The sequence below is a fragment of the Aspergillus stella-maris genome (assembly GCF_047715825.1).
Source record: "Aspergillus stella-maris strain CBS 113639 unplaced genomic scaffold BDV14scaffold_41, whole genome shotgun sequence".
NCBI lineage: Eukaryota > Fungi > Ascomycota > Eurotiomycetes > Eurotiales > Aspergillaceae > Aspergillus > Aspergillus stella-maris.
The window spans coordinates 281,112-294,366 of record NW_027396835.1 but is presented as its reverse complement, the minus strand read 5'-3'; the positions used below and the strand labels follow the sequence as shown (position 1 = coordinate 294,366).

Genomic DNA, 13,255 nt, shown 5'->3' with positions numbered 1-13,255 from the left:
AGGCATCCGCTCCTTAGTAGGCTACGTGCGTGTAGTCGATACAGACGTCATTCTGCCCCCCTTTCCTTCCCCTGGGCCTGTACGATTCGTTACAGAAAGTATTACTGTCGCAGCTTCCTTAGCTAGCATACCAGTGTCCTAACCTCTCCATCAGCGCCTCTGGAGATACGCATCTGCAATAGGCTCCTTTGCCCTTTCTAAAATGGGGATTGATCTTTAATGTTACCTGGGGTAAAGGTTTACTTTGCAGCTCACCGAGTCTCTTCCTCAATCAGAGTCCTGTCGTCCCTTCGTTGGTTCCTTATCATGCCCCCCCAGTCCAAAAATGGCAGCAACGCCAGGTTTCCATGTAAGAGTAATAGCATAATTTCAACGACGGGTGCCAACACCCGTGGAGGATTGAGAAGCACATGATAGATATAGCATGCTCTTGGTGTGTATCTGGACATTTCCTCGTAACTGACACTTCAGACCCATTGACCGGATCAGCCCTCAAGAAGCACTTACCAGAGACCTCTACTTCTACGACAAAATCTATGTATTAACCTCTTGGAGGCATAAGGACCCCCAGTACCTGGCTACAAGCCGTCGCGGTTTCCGATAGCCACTGTCTACCTCTGAACATCGCCATATTCGACGAAAAGAAGATCCTTACACGATTCGTCGTTGTATCCAACAAAAGACCTAGGCAGTGTGTGGACATGAAGTAAGCCAACTATGCGGAAGCATTTCTTCACCCGCTGACAAAGATCCAATTCCTTGGGTAGCGTCGGATAATCCGAGATACACCTGAACTTTGCTTTCTTCAAAATCAGGTTTTGCAACTAGATATGAGACACCGAAGGAATGTCTGCGTCGAACGTGATCGTGGCGTTTCTTTCCCCGAGACTCAATATATTACGCCCAAGGCTAAAGTAATAGGTACAATCAGAAAAGCTGAAGGTCTTTTGACCGAATTCTGGACCGCAACCAGTGAGATCAAACTGCTGGAAAAAGTTGGAGATAACGTGGGCGCACTCGGGATGTGGAGGGGGCTGGATGGGAGCTTAGGGCTCTTGGGGCTGTAATCTGGGACCGACACTTCATGTCAAGGACCAATTTGAAGACGGACTCATAGCACTTAGGTACCATCTTGAAATCATTGGAACCTAATGACATGGTGTTCTCGTTCTCGTACGAATACCCAGAATGATACAAGACTCAACATCGTATGATCATGATCGTGGAAAGAGAAGTAAGCGGATAAACCTCGGCAATGCCTTGTTCAAAAGTGAAGTATACCAATTCCACCAATGAAATAGACAATTTGCGCCTGTCGGCTATTGACATGCCTGCAAGTAGACGATATGCGCATGGGTCTTACTTCTCCACATCCCTGGACGTTCTCCCCGGATTTTCCCCGCAAGAATATACTATAGAACCCTTGGCGTTGGACTCTGATTTGACAAGTCTAGAGCTATGAACCTGTCCATCAGCTTGTAGGTTGCTAATCATGCTACCCCAAGTAAAGCAGTTGCCGGGGCGGCAAGGAAGCATTTGCCGGGGGGGGGTAGGGCTGAGGTATAAAAACTCGTACTATGTTGAGATAACCCTGTGTAGAGTGTAGACAGTGCAAGTCAAAGCCTTTTGGCCGATAATTCCTAATTAATTGGCAGCAATGAAGCTTCAACATCTATTGCCCATCTTATCCCTCATCCCATCCTCTTTCTCCATCCCCTCCTCAAACACCCACGCCCGCACCCTCAACCCCCGACAATCCCTACCACCCTCAAACCAATCAACCACCCCCCTAACAATCCAACTAAAACCCCAGTCATCGCGCACGCGAGACCTCATCTGCCTAGACGGCCTATGGTCCTTCGCCCTCGGAGACTCAAACGACACCTCTACGTCTACACCCTGGACCACAAATCTCCCAAAAGGCCTCGAATGCCCCGTCCCCGCTTCATACAACGACATCTTCGTCGACCGCTCTATCCACGATCACGTCGGCTGGGTGTATTACCAGCGCACTGTAACCGTCCCCCGAGGTTTCCAGGGCCAGCGGTACTTCCTCCGCTTTGAATCAGCAACGCATGAAGGGAAAGTTTATGTTAATGAGGATTTTGTAAAGGGGCATGTGGGCGGGTATACGCCCTTTGAAGCGGATATCACCCACCTGGTTAGTCCAGGAGAGAGCTTTAGACTTACGGTGGGTGTGAATAATGTGCTTACCCATGAGACGATCCCGCCTGGGAATGTGACTGTGAACGAGTACACGGGGAGGAAAGTACAAGAGTACCAGCATGACTTTTATAATTATGCGGGGTTGGCGAGGAGTGTTTGGCTTTATTCTGTTCCGGGGGAGCAGTTTGTTAAGGATGTTACTGTGATTCCGGATGTGCAGGGTGAGGATGGGATTGTGCGGTACACGGTTGAAACGTCGAGTGGGACGACAGGCTCTATCCGGATTTCTATTCGGGATGAAGAAAGGATCGAAGTTGCTACTGCCTCCGGAAGGAATGGAACGATTACGATCCCCTCCGCGCACCTTTGGCAGCCTGGTGCTGCGTACCTTTACGACTTCGTGGTCTCCATCGTCTCCCCCGACAACAACCTAGTCGATACATACACCCTCCCCATAGGAATCCGCACAATCCGCGTCACAGACCGGCAGGTCCTAATCAACGAAGAACCCTTCTACTTCACCGGCTTCGGCAAACACGAAGACAGCACGATCCGCGGAAAAGGCCACGACACCGCATACCTAGTGCACGACTTCCAACTGCTCAACTGGGTCGGCGCAAACTCCTTTCGAACAAGCCACTACCCCTATGCCGAGGAAGTCCTCGAGTACGCTGATCGTCAAGGAATCGTTATAATCGACGAGACACCCGCCGTGGGACTAGCATTTAGTCTTGGCGGCGGTGTCGCTCAGGAAGGGAGTGCTACGTTTTCGCCGGAGGGGATTAATAATAATACCCAGAAGGCTCATGCGGATGCGATTAGGGAGTTGATTGCGAGGGATAAGAATCATCCGTCTGTTGTTATGTGGTCGATTGCCAATGAGCCTGCTAGTAATGAGGACGGGGCAAGGGGGTATTTTGCGCCGTTGGCACAGTTGGCGCGCGAACTTGATCCTGCGGGTCGACCGGTTTCATTCGCGAACGTCGGACAGGCGACGTATGAAACTGATAAAATAAGTGACCTCTTCGACGTCCTATTGTTGAATCGGTATTTCGGGTGGTACTCCTTCATCGGCGATCTCGAAGCTGCGTCCGCAGCATTGGAAGGAGAACTCCGCGGCTGGGAAAGGAAATATACCAAGCCCATCATTATATCCGAGTATGGAGCTGATACGTACCCCGGATTGCACTCTGTGCTGGGGCTCCCCTGGACCGAGGAATTCCAGGTTGAGTTTCTGGATGCGTATCATGCTGTTTTTGATCGGGTGGAATCCGTGGTCGGGGAACATGTCTGGGCGTTCGCGGACTTTCAGACGAATCTGGAGATATATCGTGTTGATGGGAATAAGAAGGGTGTTTTCACGAGGGATCGGAAGCCTAAGGCTGCGGCGCATAAGCTTAGGGAGAGGTGGTCTACAGGTGTCGAGAAGAATTGAGTACCCAGTGGCCAAAACTGAACCATTCACCACCCAAGACTCAATATAATGTCTCGTACGACTAGCTATAGTAATTTCAGACATTTCTGTCTAATGGGACTTTGTCAACATGTAGATTGGGCATCATACTTCCAATGGCGGATGCCAACCCCCTCCCCTGCACGACCGCAGCATCGATAGCCTTGTGTACATCCTCAACCTCTTCACTAAGTGTTATCCGCAACAAGGATAGGCTTAGCTTTGTGGAACTACTACTTGTAAGCCTACTCAGTAAATGCCATCAAGCTGGAATAAAGATGCAGCTTGTTGTTGTTGTTGCTGCTACGTTCTAAATTAAGCCCTGGGTTCGGACAATAACAGACAACAGGGAACCCGTTGTTTTCGTATTGGACATACCCGATTGAACCATGGCATGGTCGAGTCCATTCATTCGGGGGCTCAGTTGTCTCTGCACGAGGACAGGACCGACCAGGGAACACAAATGGCAATGCAAACCACAAGAAACGCGCATACTTCCCAGCACCCCCAAACTAAGCAACATATCGAGTTTACATGAGTTCAGCCCCTCACTCATGTCCGCGCCGAAACCTTCGACCCGATCCAAGATCGCTCCCGCAACGGGCGTCCCAACCAACAACCCAAGCCCCAAGATGGTAAAGCACATCCCCATCCTCGTCCCCACCACCCCCGCATGCGGCGAAACAGCCACCAGAATCGGGCCCGATAGAGAGACAAGCGAGCCCGAGAAGAAGCCGTACAGGGCACAGAGAGCGAGAAGAGAAGCCTGCGAATGCACAGCACGTAGACACAGTGCCAGGATCCCTGAAATAAGCGCGCAGGGGACGAGAATATTGAAGGGCCCTGCGAACTGCGAGATATACCCCGGGACGAGGCGGCCGAATGTCGACGCGGCGTTTATAACGGGGAGGAGGTAGATTGCTATATTTGTGGTGGCTAGTTTTTCCTGTATTGCGACGGACTGGATGAAGTAGTATGGGGTGTATAGTGCCATGAAGACGAGAAACATGCCGGCGTTGAAGAGGGCGTAGGGTGGTTCGGAAAGGGCCGACCAGTCGACAAGGTTGCGGCGAGTAGGCGGGAGGATGCGGGGCCGGAGAACGAGGGACGAGATGGAGAGGCCGAAGAGGGAGAGGAAGCCTGCTATACGGACTGACCATGGGAATCCGATTTGGGACTGTAGATGCCTGATGAGGATCGGGTAGATGACGCCGCCGACGCTGGATCCGGACGCGGCGATGCCAATGGCGAAGGGGAGCTTTGACGTAAAGTACGTGGAGAGGATTGCGATGCTGGGTACGAATAGAAGGCCCGCTCCAATGCCGACGCAGAAGGACTGTGCGAGGAGGACTTGCCAGAAGGTTTGGCAGATACTGAGCATCATGTGACCGAAGACGACGAGGAAGGAGCCGGTGTAGAGAAGCGGGAGCATCCAGCCAGCGTCGTAGAGAGGGCCGGTCAGGACGCCCAGGAACATGATTAGGAAGGACTGCACAGAGCCGATCCAGGATATCGTGGACGATGATGTGTCACGGAGGAGAGTCTGGTTGTAAAAGGTTTCGAAGACTCCGTACGAGTTAATGATGCCCCTGGGCTACCAGTCAGCAGCGAGATCATATTGCAGTGACATGTGCTGACTCGAATTACCATGTGTTGAAGAAGAGGAAGAACGATCCGAGCACCTGAAGCCAAGCACAAGTGCCTCCATTAGGAGGGTCAACATCCTGGCGGCTCAGGCCTGAAAGATGCTGTAGGAGAGTCATGGTAGGGGTTGATGCTCAACAGGATCTGGTATATTGGCCACACGTTTCTATCTATATAAATCACGAATGGATCCAAGCTGACACGGCTAGCCAAGAAGAGAAGAGGACAGCTTCTTTTCCCCACGCAGAGAACGCCAGGAATTTGTAGCCCTAACCAACTCCGGACACCCTAACTTGCCTAGAAAATGAGGGCCTTGGTTTGATCCGCGTCCGGGAACCTAACGTTATGAATTAAAGACTAAGTATAGAAGTAGGCCGAAGGCATCGAGATTTAACAGGCGAAGTAGAAGGCAGTAGGCTTGAAGGAAGAGGCTATATCTCAGTATAAGGCAGGCGCGACTAGCGCGCCCGGTCCTGGCTCCTTCCGGTTATGTTGGGATAGTCCAGAGCCCAAGATAGACTAGGAAGGAACGACTGGGATCAGATAATGTAGGCAAGAGCGATGGGCAACGATCCAGGGATACTTACATCACCAATTAGCCCTAAGCAAAGACAACCTCTCAAGCTCGCTGCTACTCTGAGTTCCTGGCGTCCAATGTACTTTGGCAGTTTCCTACATACTTCATCACTTCCGTTCATTGGGAAAGCAACACCGTATGCGGATGAGATGATCTGTTCAAGTTAGGGCACGGTAACGTGACATCTACCGCAATACCTAAGGCATGGAAGTTACTGAAAGAAGAAACATCAAGTCTATTCAATCGCTCAACACCAACTCCGTCTATCGAATCTTATCTAGTCTATCATCACCTCATCACATCATCATACTTCGACCAAGCCAATTTATTGGTCGTTAACAAGAACATAACGGTAACGAGCATCACCCTTATCCATATCCTTGATAGCCTGGTTCGCATCCTTCATAGGACGCTCCTCAATCCAAGGCTGGACCTTCTTGTCCGCAGCAAGCTGGAGCATCTCGCGAATGGTCTCAGGGGATCCAATAAGCGAACCGCCAAGCTTAACGCGGTTGGCGATGAGCGTGAAAGCAGGGATCTCAAGGGCACCGTCTTCGGGGGCGCCGACTTGGACGAGAGTGCCGTCAACCTTAAGCAACGAGACGTAGTCGTTAATCGGCATCTTAGAGGAAGAGACCGTGCAAACGATCAGGTCAAGCGAGCGCTTGTTGTTGGCCATCCACTCAGTATCCTCAACGGTAGAGACGTACTCATCAGCTCCCATCTTCAGCGCATCCTCACGCTTATCAGCCTTGCGCGAGATACCAACGACACGATCCGCACCAAGCGCCTTCGCAAAGAGAATACCAAAGTGGCCAAGGCCACCGACACCAATGATACCAACGCTCTTGCCAGGACCAGCACCATAGTGTTTAAGAGGCGAGTAAACAGTGACACCACCGCAGAGCATCGGCGCCGCAGCAGCAGAGCTAATCCCCTCGGGGATAACGACAGCGAAGTGTGCGGGGGAGCGGTTGTACAGCGCGTATCCACCGTACGACTTGCCGCCGTTCATGAAGACGCCGTTGTATGTACCAGCCATGAGCTTGGAGCAGTAAGGCTCGTTGTTGGCCTCGCATTCGGCGCAGGGGCCCTTGCGCGAGAGGCAGGATTCACTCTGCGCACCGACTCCGACGCGGTCGCCGATCTTGATGTGTTTGACGTCCTTGCCGACGCGGACGGCGGTTCCGACGATTTCGTGGCCGACGCAGCAGGGGTAGTTGGTTGGTCCCTATACACAGTCATAACCGTCAGCAAGGGTACCTAATAGAGGGGATGAAAGGGTGGTGCATAGCTTACCCAACCGCTACGCAGAGTGTGCAGGTCCGAACCGCAAATACCGCAGTGCGAGATCTTAATGTCGACGTCTGTCTCCTCCCAAGCCTTGGGCTCAAACTCCTTCCACTGCATGTTGCCGTCGACGGAGCTGGAGTCCAGGCCGAGCCAGCCTTCGAACTTGTAGTCTGTGCCGGACATTTTGATTGCTGTAGGTAGATAGAGGTGTGAGAGATGTATAAGATAGGATATAGAATGTAGAGAGATGTAAATGAAAGGATGGACTCAAAAACCAACGTGCAATCAACTCTTTATACTCAACAATTCGATGACGCGCCACATCTCTACGGCAACATATTGCCACGCATCGCAAATCCTTCCCAGTTCCCACAATCAAGACCAAACGATCGGCCGCGCCCCGCAAAGAATGTCATCGAACAATGCCAAATGCGTGGCTCAGCCAACGAACTCTCGGTTGGGCCTGGGACAGACCCAGAATTAAGTCCGTGGTGGGGACGGTAAGCAGTCTATTTTTCTGCAGGATCAGTAAAAATATCGAGCGGCTACGTAGGGGACGGATTTAAGGGTAAGCAGTTGAATATGGGTCCAGTAACCAGTCTGGTAACTGGTTAAGGAAGTATGAGTGGATGAGTCTCAACCGTGGATCGGGATCGTGTCGGGCTCGGCTTCTTCGGATGGTCTTCGGAGACTTTATCTATATCCATTGACCAGGCTTCGTTTGGCGGACCGACTCGGGCGATATTTCCCATCTACTTCGTATTCAGACTGTTACTGGCATAGACGAGCACGTCTTATTCTGTTTGGTACACATGCTAGCCAATACACCTTTGCTTTTCTGGTTGTCATAGGTTCAATGTTCATTGCTATAAACGTCCGAGCGTCACTCGGAGACATACTGACTCTGCCGAACAAATCACGCACTGACACCCTCGGTCTCACCAACACGCACAACGTACTTGGTAGCGCTAGCCTTGCCGTTCTTGAGGTTCGACAGCGCCGTCTCCAATCCAACAAGACCACCGGAAATGACCTCATGCGGGTGCGGCTTGAACCACCCGTCAAGCAGTCCCTTGGCGAGGAACCGGAAGTGGACGTATCCCAGATCCTTCTGGTCCTCGTGAACGCAGCCTACAGAGTTCTTGATCAAGTCGACGTGTTCGGGGAGTCCGGGGTAGTCCATGCCCGGAAGGACAGTAACGAGCTTGCCCTTTGGCGCAAGGATCTTGCCGAGGTTAACGAAGCTTGAGCCCTCGCTGACACAGTCGTACGAGTGGAACAGTTCTGCTCCCTTTAGTGCCTCCTTGATTCCGGAGACGACCGCTTCGTCGCCCTTGCGGTAGTCGATGATGGTGTCACCCTTGGATCGGTCGATAAGCTTCTCGACGAATGGCGCACCGCGGCCTGCCACGGTGATGACGGGGTGGATGTTGCTCTTTTGCGCGAGCTGGATGGCATATGCGCCGATTGCTGATGCGCCGCCGTAGATAACGAGGGGGGTGGAGGAGGTGGCTGGGCGCCAGGGCTCAGGGAGGGCGAGGTGGTGGTAGAGAACAGCGACCGAGGTCAAGGCCGCCAGCGGGATAGTTGCTGCTTCTGCATGTTGTTAGCTCTGCACTTTTCCAGCTGGGCAATAGACTTACCTTCGAAAGAGATGTGCTTCGGCAGGTGAGCCGTGGTATGCTGCCAGGCAATCGCATACTCCGCATAGCTACCACCAGCAGTGACCATCTCGTGGAAGGCCATGACGCGATCACCCTTCTTGAACTCGGTGACATTGTCGCCAACGGCTTCGACAATGCCCGCAATGTCGTCGCCCTGGTTGCCAGGCTTGTCAAGCCATTCTGGGAGTTTCCTATCTGATCAGCATAGTCCATAGAAACAAGATAGCTATACCTACCAGTCCTTGGGATTGGTCCCACTCACGACAACCTTAATCAGCACCTGGTCAGCCTGCGGGGTGGGAATGGCGGTGTCGACGATCTTGATGGCTGGTCCCTTGTGGACGATGGCTTCCTTCATGTTGGGCATTTTGTTTGGTTTCCAGTGGTTTGGTTAGCTTCAATGTCAGCAGTAAGCAACTGGCATGGCATACTAGTACAATACTATGAGGGGAGTATACCAATATCCGGCCATCCCGAGGCAACCAAAGCTTACAAATCCAGTCTCCACGGCGTCAAAACAGGAAGGAGCGACTGTCGTCATCGTCTGAATAGATCGAGACTTTTCTCGGAACTCGGATGAGCTCGGAGAGCTTCTTATTGGTGAGGCCCTGAATAAACTGCTTATGGTGGGCCCCTGGCGCTAATGCATGTTGCTTATCCATGGTCCTGGTTCATAAGCCGTGGCAATAATTCTCTGTCTCGGAGGACGGAGCACACCCTCACTCATTCTTGTCTCTGGAAATCTAGCCCTTCTTTTTGGCTGTCCCGATGATGCGGAGGCGTAAGCATTTTGCGGGGTGTAAGCCATCTGCTTATGGTTCAGCCATGGGTAACCCTGCACAACAAGTCAAGGGCTTACCGGGTCATCCTTCTTATGTCCTCTTGTATAGTAGCCTGTTTCTTGTTGAACAGTCAAAGTCTACTATCAATTAGGTGAACAGCGGGACCCTGGACACATGCTTGTCTGCAGGTAGGGTTCGACTGCACTAGAAGGCAAGGGCACCGCCAAGCTTGACTTCATCAAGCAAATGCTTAGCTTCACCCTACTATCATCATCATGCCCGTATCTATCTACTATCTTCTGCACCCTATAACCACTACCCACTGGAGGAGTTATGGCGATCTACCTGTAGTCCACGGATATCTGTAACCCTGGCTTATGGAGCTGACGTCTGCAACGATGAGAACATCGGAGCTTGAGACAGTTTTCCTGCTGCCTCCAGCCATGGCAATATATAAAGGTCAACTAGGACTTACCTAGTTTTTAATTGCAACCAATGTCAAGCAACTAGTTGATCACCCCCCCTTATCGCAAAATGCCTAGTCTGAATGACACAATGCGCGCCGTCCTCTGGACAGGCATTCCCTACAACGTTACCGTTCAAGACGTGCCCATGCCGCGCATCCAGTCTCCCACTGACGCGCTTGTCCGGATGACGGCGGCCGCCATCTGCGGGACAGACCTACACGTCTACCATGGTATCTACGGCAGCTCGACCCCTCCATGGATCATGGGCCACGAGGGAATGGGTGTCGTTGAGGAGGTAGGTGACGGTGTTCAGAGTTTGAGCGTTGGTGATACTGTTGTCATTCCTGATTTGTTGGATACCGGGAGTATCAACATGGACCTGGCCACGGATTGGGATGTTGGTGGGATTATCGGGCTTGGGGATGATAATGGGTCTCCTTCTGGGGCGCAAGGTAGGTGACTTGCGTTTATACCATACTGGATGTCCTTGACGCGATGAATGTCGCTAATCCTTCCCAGCCGAATACTTAGTCGTACCTTTTGCGGACAACTCGCTCATCCCAGTACCCTCGAGCAACACCAGTAACACTGGTTCAACCCCGGAACAGATAAGCTACCTGTTCCTCTCGGACATCTTTGCAACAGGCTGGACAGCACTCACGTACTCAGGATTCGAAACAGGAGACACTGTTGCTGTATTCGGTGCCGGCCCTGTCGGTCTTCTCTCGGCATATTCCGCTATCCTGCGCGGCGCATCCCGCGTATACGTCGTCGATAGCGTGCCAAGCAGATTAGACCTCGCAGAGTCAATTGGTGCCATCCCAATCAGTTTGAACGGTACAGCGGATGCTGGGGGCCCGGCAGCTGAAATTCTTCGCCGCGAACCAAATGGTGTGGCACGCAGCGTCGACTGCGTTGGATACGAGGCCGTGAATTCAAACCTCGAACGACAGGAGAACACAATTATCTTGGACATGGTCAATGTCACCTCACCGTATGGTGGCATGGGTACTATTGGTGTTTTCGCAGCGCTCGACCGCTCGGATGGGACTCCATTGGCAGGTAACAGCACTGGAATGGTGGAGTTCCCTGTTGCGGATTTCTTTAACAAGGCACTTTCTTGGAGATCAGGAGCTGTTGATCCGAAGGCTGTTGCACCTGAATTGGAGGAGTTGGTCACCAGTGGACGTGCCCAGTTGGACTTTATTGTTAGTAGTGTGATTGGTATTGAGGAGGTGCCGGAATTTTATGCCCGGTTTGACCAGCATTTGGAGACAAAGGTGATCATCACGTTCGATTGATTATTAAGTGGAGCATTTTCGTTGCAGCAGGCCAAGCAGTGAGCACGGACAAAGGGTGCATGTATGTTGGTGTTTTGGTGTTGGAGAGATATTGTTCAGCATTTGGTGGACCCGTGTCGGAGGTGATTTTGGAGTAATCCCTATTATCGAACGCAAGCTAATAGGTGTCGAAGTAAGATTGCGGTACCTGGATAGACCTTGCAATGGCGAACTCATTAAGAATGCAATGTGCTCCCTAGAAACTAGATGATTCGAACCCAATCGCTTGGTCCTACCCTGTGGCTCGAAGTAACCAGGAAGACTTATGAAGGGTTTATTGAGCTGAGAACCCAGCTCATGCAATCCAATCGAACCTGTCCAATACCAAGCGCCAAACCCTGCAGGACCATGCCAAGCTGCAGATATACGAGATTCAGGGGAGCTGAAGAGGAGAACTAGTGGACTGTTTGTCGATCTTCAGCTGGGTTTGTGGATGGTCTAGGTCGGTCCGATCCTCCTCAGGCAGTGATTAGACATGGAGCTCAGCCAGCCTTACGCTGTAGCCCCTTGGGTGTCTGTGGAATGTGGACGCCTCATAGACACAGGGTCTGCAACAGTCTTTCCCCTCGTCAACGATATACAAGGCCGCTCGCTTTTCTCGATGTCCTAAATTGCAGTACCAGACAGTTCGTGGAGACCAGTTTTGTGGCTGATTACAGCTATCAGTGCCAGCAGTTGAGATGCTGCGAAGGAAACTAGGGGTCTCTGACGTTGCAGCTGAGCGACGCGCCAAGCGGGCACAAGCATGTGAGGGTCGTTGAGGTGCAGGATACAGAAACCACGATGCGCTAGTCAAAAAAACAATCAGAGGCCAATAGCCCCGTGCGCAGGTTCGGACAGGGGTGATTGAGGAGACCTGAGATAACCAGCTGGTGCTAGGTATAAATTTGGAGTCGTGTCCCCCCTCGTCCCTTCCTCTCTAATCTTCATCACTTATCGATCAACAATGCACTTCTCCAACATCCTCCTCGCTCTGGCCGCTGCGGCGCCGACTGTCTTTGCTCAGGATGGCTCGATGGAAGTAAGACCACTTGCTCTGGGCCATCATGTGAATCCTCAAAACTAACCAGATCTTTACCTCAGGGACTCTTTCCCAAGCGCTGCCTCCCCAATCCCTGCGAAGGAATTACATCCACAAACGAGACTTACGTCTGTGGCGACTCGCGTCTAGGACCAGTTCGGTATCCCACAAAGTTCCCTTTGCGAAACGAGCTTCGCACGTACGCGCGCTTTGGCAATCTCTGTCCTGCCGAATTCCTCGAGAAGTGGGCGACCTCCGCTTCTCCCAATGGGTCATACATCTACCCACCAACGAACGGATTCGTGGTTGATGATGAAGAGGTGGCCATCATTGGCAATGTCACACTTCCTGTTGGTCAAAAGCTTGACCGATTCGGGAGCGAGTACGGTACGTTCCTTGCGCCGCTCGGAGCGCCGTATATTGAGCGCTCGCTGCCGCCGAATAACCTCATCACATATGACGGGGCGTACCCATTCAACTATCATGTTTATGAGGTGACGAAGGAGTTTGTTGTGGGATTGGGACCTATTGCACCGTGGTTCGAGCAACCGGGAATGGGGACACAGTTTGTCTCAAGCACGAACGTGCTAGGACTGATTGATGGAGGGTACCTGAGAAGATTGGAGGAAAGCGAGTATGACGAGAGGATCGAATATTCGAACGACTATACCGACGGCCCGAATGAGTAGGAGGATCTTGAAACTGAGTTGGAACCAATGCTTGTTGAGTCAGGATGGCTGTTCCTAAAGATGACTGTTCGTGAAGATATATCTAATACATTTCATACATGAGTTACAGGCCTTTTCTTTGATTGAGGTAGGACGCAACGTTAGACTCGAGGTCCCTTG

The 13,255-nt window shown here is 51.9% G+C and overlaps 6 protein-coding genes across 6 annotated transcripts; 3 read left to right on the top strand and 3 right to left on the bottom strand.

Annotated features, from left to right (window-relative positions):
• Positions 1 to 1,657: 1,657 nt before the first annotated feature.
• On the top strand, positions 1,658 to 3,601 carry BDV14DRAFT_201914 (glycosyl hydrolases family 2, TIM barrel domain-containing protein; the record flags this gene model as incomplete). The annotated part of the gene is made up of 1 exon (XM_073773876.1): positions 1,658 to 3,601. The coding sequence occupies one exon, from the start codon at positions 1,658 to 1,660 to the stop codon at positions 3,599 to 3,601; it is 1,944 nt and encodes a 647-aa protein (XP_073626468.1).
• A 76-nt stretch (positions 3,602 to 3,677) lies between these two features.
• On the bottom strand, positions 3,678 to 5,382 carry BDV14DRAFT_201913 (major facilitator superfamily protein; the record flags this gene model as incomplete). The annotated part of the gene is made up of 3 exons (XM_073773875.1): positions 3,678 to 3,802; positions 4,115 to 5,208; positions 5,267 to 5,382. 3 exons carry the CDS (start codon positions 5,380 to 5,382, stop codon positions 3,678 to 3,680), a joined length of 1,335 nt encoding a protein of 444 aa, XP_073626467.1.
• A 783-nt stretch (positions 5,383 to 6,165) lies between these two features.
• Positions 6,166 to 7,316, bottom strand: BDV14DRAFT_209981 (NAD(P)-dependent alcohol dehydrogenase; the record flags this gene model as incomplete). The annotated part of the gene is made up of 2 exons (XM_073775786.1): positions 6,166 to 7,071; positions 7,140 to 7,316. The coding sequence occupies 2 exons, from the start codon at positions 7,314 to 7,316 to the stop codon at positions 6,166 to 6,168; spliced, it is 1,083 nt and encodes a 360-aa protein (XP_073626466.1).
• Positions 7,317 to 8,031: 715 nt separating this feature from the next.
• On the bottom strand, positions 8,032 to 9,283 carry BDV14DRAFT_176670 (zinc-binding alcohol dehydrogenase family protein). The gene is made up of 3 exons (XM_073769285.1): positions 9,034 to 9,283; positions 8,777 to 8,988; positions 8,032 to 8,729 (listed from the first exon to the last, which is right to left on the bottom strand). The coding sequence occupies exons 1-3, from the start codon at positions 9,162 to 9,164 to the stop codon at positions 8,050 to 8,052; spliced, it is 1,023 nt and encodes a 340-aa protein (XP_073626465.1). The 5' UTR covers positions 9,165 to 9,283; the 3' UTR covers positions 8,032 to 8,049.
• Positions 9,284 to 10,134: 851 nt separating this feature from the next.
• BDV14DRAFT_209979 (glutathione-independent formaldehyde dehydrogenase) lies at positions 10,135 to 11,470 on the top strand (the record flags this gene model as incomplete). The annotated part of the gene is made up of 2 exons (XM_073775785.1): positions 10,135 to 10,498; positions 10,566 to 11,470. The coding sequence occupies 2 exons, from the start codon at positions 10,135 to 10,137 to the stop codon at positions 11,345 to 11,347; spliced, it is 1,146 nt and encodes a 381-aa protein (XP_073626464.1). The 3' UTR covers positions 11,348 to 11,470.
• Positions 11,471 to 12,216: 746 nt separating this feature from the next.
• Positions 12,217 to 13,226, top strand: BDV14DRAFT_90693 (TNT domain-containing protein). Its single transcript, XM_073777834.1, has 2 exons — positions 12,217 to 12,407; positions 12,470 to 13,226. The coding sequence occupies exons 1-2, from the start codon at positions 12,333 to 12,335 to the stop codon at positions 13,094 to 13,096; spliced, it is 702 nt and encodes a 233-aa protein (XP_073626463.1). The 5' UTR covers positions 12,217 to 12,332; the 3' UTR covers positions 13,097 to 13,226.
• The last annotated feature ends 29 nt before the right edge of the window (positions 13,227 to 13,255 follow it).

What these genes read in the sequence shown, in the direction of transcription:
- BDV14DRAFT_90693 (XM_073777834.1), top strand. Translation starts at nt 12,333, where the DNA reads ATGCACTTCTCCAACATCCTCCTCGCTCTGGCCGCTGCGGCGCCGACT. An exon ending in CTCAGGATGGCTCGATGGAA is followed by an intron (nt 12,408 to 12,469) that starts GTAAGACCACTT and finishes TCTTTACCTCAG; the next exon opens with GGACTCTTTCCCAAGCGCTG.
- BDV14DRAFT_176670 (XM_073769285.1), bottom strand. Translation starts at nt 9,164, where the DNA reads ATGCCCAACATGAAGGAAGCCATCGTCCACAAGGGACCAGCCATCAAG. An exon ending in GGGACCAATCCCAAGGACTG is followed by an intron (nt 8,989 to 9,033) that starts GTAGGTATAGCT and finishes CTGATCAGATAG; the next exon opens with GAAACTCCCAGAATGGCTTG. An exon ending in GAAGCACATCTCTTTCGAAG is followed by an intron (nt 8,730 to 8,776) that starts GTAAGTCTATTG and finishes AACAACATGCAG; the next exon opens with AAGCAGCAACTATCCCGCTG.